Here is a 6,000-nt window from a genome sequence, read left to right as displayed (position 1 = left end):
GCTCTCCGACTTCGTCAGACACCGCGACCGGAACAGACACCAGCTTTCCAGCAGAGGTGATTTGAATCCCATTTGAAGTTTGAAGTTACGCCTGTTATGTTAGGGTTATGATGAGTAACTTTGGGTAAATGTCCTGTCCCTGGAGACCCCTTTCGTTTGGATGTTTTAGCTTTTATGGACTCAAATATCCTCCATGCAAATCTACAGTTTAAACAGGCGATATTTGGTTTGTAGATTCTAAAATAACCAGATAATGACAACGTTCTAGTTATAAGCCAAGCAAGACGACTGTCCCAAAAACAAACTCCCCAAAACACTGTCAGGAATAAATGCAGCACTTCACAGGTCAAAATAGCAGTATCACCTCATATGACCTCTATATTTAGGTTAAATGAGGTGAATCTCGCTATACTATATGATTATATGTATTTGCATAAGACTATATGATTATATAGTATTATTATTTAAATCAATTAATAGATTAGATTAATTGAGAATTAAATGAACATTTCTGTCCTAAATGACTTCAGCCAGACAAAATGAACATCTGCAGTAGTATACTGGTGATGCACAAAACTAATTTCACTTCCCCAGGGAACACTATTCCATCACCGCCACCAGTGACGTCATCACCGCCCCCCACAGCAGCGCCCCAGTCCCCTCTCAGCACGTCCTCCTCAGCGTCCACAAGCGTCTGCTTCTCCCCCACCACGACCCGGAAGAGGAAGTCCCACCCAACGCCCGCCGAGGACGCTGTCCTCCGCCTGCTCCAGCAGATCGATGAGGCCAAAGCCAGCCAGAGGGAGGAGCACCGCTTTGGGATGATGGTTGCGGACATGTTGGCCAAACTTCCGGTCTGTGAGCGCATGGAGGCCCAGTTCGAAATCTACCAGCTGCTTTATCAGAAGCAGAAAAGGGTATTTGAAAAGGACAAGCCTATAATCGGCCAGTTGTAATATACAATTACATGAAACTGCTTTGTAAATAAATGCTTTTTCTTTGTTTTGTAAATAAAAGATTTATTGTGTTCTATATTTGTTATTTACCTGTTTTTTTTATCTTCTGTACTGTTTTAAAAATGTGAAAACTTTAAGGAAAGATAAACCACTAAAAATAATTATTGTTTACATCTTCAAATTCACTATGCAAGTGTCACAAGCAGCATAGTTACTGAAATCCAAATACAACAAGAAATAGAAATTAGATGTTCACATCCTGTACTTGAGAAAAAGTACTGAAATACTCAAAAGCAACAAAACATATTTTATAAGCCCTTTGTAAGCATTGTATGAGATTGCTAAGAATGTGACAAATGTTTGTCTCGTGGCCCTAGGGTTGGGGGGTGAACCACAACAAACTGACCTATCTAAGCTACTTAAAGGAGCAAAGGCTCTTGATGACCTGCGATGAACATGGAGAATCAGGTTTAATGACATTGTGCTGTGAAAGTGTGTGTGTGTGTGTGAGGACGTGGGGATTAAGCCTGAACCAGGTGTTTATGAAGGTCATTCACTGGGTTTCAGGAGATACCTGGAAGTCCTCATACATCTGTGAGGGCGGTGATCACATCATTCATGATGTGATGTAGTAATTTCCTCTCAGGCGGTGTCAACACACTGAAATGAAATCTAGCCACATAATAGAGTGAGTCTGACTGTGTCTGTGCCCCAACAGTGCCGGTGTGACCACCTACTCACAGACTGAGGCAACTCAGTGTGCAATCATTTCAAATATGTAACTCAGTGTGAAATCAAATCAAATGTATAACTCAGTGTGAAATCATTTCAAATATGTAACTCAGTGTGAAATCAAATACGTAAAGCAATGCGTAGTGAAGAATAGCGTAAGGATAAATATAACCAGCCCAGTGTAGAAACCAATCCCCTCCTTTCTGAGTGCACCACTGATGTCATGCAGTCACTCCACTAACCACAAGGGGGCAGCATAGCGCATCACAGCGCCAGCAGCAGTTCTTCCGTGTCTGAGGTAGCTATCCAAACCACCTGTAGCTGCTTCCGTTCGCCTCATTCCTCCATCAACCTGGTCCTGGTCACGTTCTTTACCAGCCACATGGGGTGGACTCTCCAGAGCGGACGTTTGTGCACCTAGGGTACGTGCTCCTTTCTGCAGAAAAAGACACTTTTGCACTGCATCAGTGTGTGTGTGTGTGTGGGGTGCCCTTCTCTGTGGACTAGAGGGGGGATTCCAAGTACGTGCTTTAGTGACAAACTTGAATAAATTAACTCAGAGTAAGTCGTAAACCTCCTAAAAGAAGAGCCCTAAGGCTTTGTTTTGCTAGGAGTTAACTTACCCATGTTTGTCACTAAACCACGTACTTCAAATACCCCATGGTATACATCATTAGTTTAGTGTGTGTGTGTGTGCGTGTCGATCACTGTTTATATCACAAAAGCAGACACTAAACCAAAATACCAGAGCGCCTTTTATTGATAACTGATGAGACAACAAACAGTTCCGTCTGTGAGTTTGTGTTTGCTTCAAAACAACACATGAACTCATTCATTCACAAACACATACAGTACAAGCACTTGTATTGAAACCATTAACCTCGTCGTACCCTGATCTCTGTGTGTGTGAGCAGCATGGTTCAGGTGTGCCCTCCATTTAAAGACCACCCGAGCCACAAAGAAAGGAAACGAAATCATCTTCTAAGTGCCAAATGGAAAGTGCGGTGCACCAGCAGCTCCTGGGGCCCGAGACGAAGAGTAGAGGCCCTCAGCACCACTTCTCAGCACACACACAATTTCTCTGAAGGTGTTTGTTTGTGCGCATACAGTACTGGTATGTGTTAGGAGCATCATCCTTTCTGAAGCCATAGTGTGTGTGTGTGTGTGTGTGTGTGTGTGTGTGTGTGTGTGTGTGTGTATTCCCCTGATCAAAAACATACAGGATGCAGCGTAACCCTTCATAACAGCAGGAAATCATGTCCTGATGAAAACAATATAGCAGGAGGGCAGAATTACAGAATACACATAATCTTTTCACACACACACACACACACACACACACTGTACAGAAAGAGAGAAGTTTAAAAGGATGTTATTTTATGCTCTTCAGATTGCAACTGGAAGTGTGACTGAACAGGTCATGAGGTCACACATTGCTGAGCACTTCCAGGTCAAAGGTAAGCCAGTAACCATTAGAGGGCTGCTGTATGCAAGGTTGAAGGCGTGAAAACAGAAACAGTAAATGATGATGTGTGTGTGGCTCTGGCTGGACTTTCCCTCCCAGCATGCTTTGCTCTACTTGGTGACCTGGTGGATACCGTGCGCCAGGTATCCCACGTTCCCCGAGGTCACCCCGGCAACAGAGATACGGCCGTCTTTGGTCATGTAAACTGAAAACTCCTTTGAAAGGCGCTCCACCTGAAATACACACACACACACACACACACACACACACAATACATAAATAAAGAGTATAACTGTTACACTGCCTGTGTTTGTGGATAACCATCTCTTCACTGGGAACTGATCTTAGAAAATAGAAAATATTAGGCTGCAACCACTCATTTTGGGAAATAAAATGTAATGTAGCCAATGTGGCTTGTGGCTGAATGTCACATCAAATCAATCAGTCATTTGATTGGCCAATAAATCATTAACAATGGCGTTTGGTGCTCATGATGAATAAACAATGCGCTGTTTGCTTTCGGCGTGTCTTTTTGTGAGAAGAGAAACCAGCTTACAGTAATGGTTGTCCATGTTGTCTGTGTACAGTAATAGGCCTATATATCATTTCATTCACAGTCAAAGTAGTCCTAAAAATGACATAGCCTACAAGCCTGCCATCTGTGTAATGGATGCAATATTGGTGTAATTAGGTTAGGGTCATAGGGTAATCCGCAGGGTCAGGTTAGGGTCATAGGGTAATCCGCAGGGTCAGGTTAGGGTCATGTTAGGGTCATAGGGTAATCCGCAGGGTCAGGTTAGGGTCATGTTAGGGTCATAGGGTAATCCGCAGGGTCAGGTTAGGGTCATAGGTCAGGGTCATAGGGTAATCCGCAGGGTCAGGTTAGGGTCATAGGGTAATCCGCAGGGTCAGGTTAGGGTCATAGGCTACTGCAGGTGCTTATGGTGCTACAGCCTAAGATTTCAGCAATCTTATCAGCAGGGTTGGGGAGTAACTAGTTACATGTAATGGAGTCATGCAATTCAATTACAGAATAAATGTACTGATATAATATAATCTATAGAATATTATATATTCTTTTTGGTAATTTTTTTTTTTAAAGCTTATACATAGAATATTCTTTTTGTTGCTTTGCATTTTTGATCAGTGCGTCATTTCATGCCTCATTGTGTTTGGTTGGTTAGCAGACGTGGGTCGTCGTAGCGGCCACATTGTGAGATGGTCATCCTAAATTGATGACAGTCAGAAATTTGTCCCAGGCTATCTTTGGTCACGAGACCGTGACAACGGCCATCTTTGAACCTCCCTTACAGTAGGACCACCGTTTAGGAGCCACGACCAAAGAGATCGGCACGTTTCTTCTAGCGGGTCATCTCCCATCTGGGACAGCCAAAACTCACAGTGCATCCCCGCCATGCGAAGACACGCGTCTTCTCCCGCAACAGGCGAGTTTAAAACCAGCTGCCTCCGGGCATCATAGTAGAGAACTCTGTGTGTGTGTGTGTGTGTGTGTGTGTGTGTGTGTGTGTGTGTTGTGTACCTGTTCAGGTTTAAGTCCGGTGAAGCAGAACATGCCGATCTGGTCCGTGACGTGCTGCCAGTTCTGTGAGGATCCCTCGCTCTTCAGGTTGGTCACCAGCATCTCCCTCATCTTAATGATGCGGTCTGCCATGGCCTTGACCTCGCCCAGCCTGCACACACACACACACACACACACACACACACACACACACACACACACACACACACACACACACACACACACACACGCTCTATAAACCAGGAAGGCCTGAGAAGCTGAGTATGTTAAAATGGTGTGAGTGGGATTTGAACAACCTGACAATGTGTTTATGGAGTATGTATGGAGAGTCTACGCCTGCGTGCGTGGGTGGGTGTTTACCAGAGTGCCAGTAGCTCTGGTGTATTAAGGATGGTAGGGGCAGTGTGTGTGTGTGTGTGTGTGTGTGTGTGTGTGTGTGTGTGTGTGTGTGTGTGTGTGTGTGTATACCAGATTGCCTGTAGCTCCGGTGTGGTGAGGATGGTAGAGGCGGTGTGTGTGTGTGTGTGTGTGTGTGTGTGTGTGTGTGTGTGTGTGTGTGTGTGTTTACCAGATTGACCGTAGCTCCGGTGTGGTGAGGATGGTAGAGGCGATGCGTGCTCCATTCATGGGCGGGTTTGAGTAAATCGGACGAATCAGAATCTTCAGCTGAGACTCCACCCTCTTAGCCTCTTCTGCATCTGCACACACCACTGTGAACCCTCCCACACGCTCACCTACGACACACACACACACACACACACACACACACACACAGAGTCTCAAACTTAAATAAATATCATCAGCAACCATACAGCAACCCAAATACATATGAAACACCCCACCCAAAACAGATCTCCGTAACACACACACACACACACACTGACCATAGAGGCCCATGTTCTTAGCGAAAGACTGGGAGAGCAGGATGTTGTGTCCCTGCTCGATGAAGTGCCTGACGGCCCAGGCGTCCCGGTCAATGTCCCCACTGGCAAAGCCCTGATAGGCCATGTCAAAGAACACCAGCAGCTTCCTCTTCTGCAGGGGGGGGAAGAGTCATATTATACATTTAGGATATTAATCCTAATTGAACTCTGAACTCGGCCATGACCCACATGATGGCAGATTTTTGAAATCTCAGAAAACCATACATACAAGAGTAAATATTATCAGACACAAACACACACCTTGATGACTTCTGAAATCTCCTTCCACTGCTCGGGCCGAGGGTCGACTCCGGTGGGGTTGTGGGCACACGCGTGCATCAAGATCACACTGTGCTCCGGGATTTTCTACACAGCAACAAGAAC

The 6,000-nt window shown here is 45.1% G+C and overlaps 1 protein-coding gene across 1 annotated transcript in view; it reads right to left on the bottom strand.

Moving 5' to 3' along the window:
* The window catches only part of got2b (glutamic-oxaloacetic transaminase 2b, mitochondrial), a 37,170-nt gene that overhangs the window by 25,049 nt on the left and 6,121 nt on the right, over positions 1–6,000 (bottom strand). Inside the window, exons 6-10 of the mRNA XM_031587149.2 lie at positions 5,878–5,982; positions 5,578–5,728; positions 5,262–5,427; positions 4,694–4,844; positions 2,699–3,386 (exon numbers count right to left, since the gene is read on the bottom strand). Of these exons, the coding sequence (XP_031443009.1) occupies positions 3,264–3,386; positions 4,694–4,844; positions 5,262–5,427; positions 5,578–5,728; positions 5,878–5,982 (696 nt within the window). The 3' untranslated portion in view covers positions 2,699–3,263. The remainder of the gene's footprint in view (positions 1–2,698; positions 3,387–4,693; positions 4,845–5,261; positions 5,428–5,577; positions 5,729–5,877; positions 5,983–6,000) is intronic.

This window comes from Clupea harengus, chromosome 20, assembly GCF_900700415.2.
Source record: "Clupea harengus chromosome 20, Ch_v2.0.2, whole genome shotgun sequence".
Taxonomy (NCBI): domain Eukaryota; kingdom Metazoa; phylum Chordata; class Actinopteri; order Clupeiformes; family Clupeidae; genus Clupea; species Clupea harengus.
This window is presented reverse-complemented; position numbering and strand designations above follow the sequence as displayed.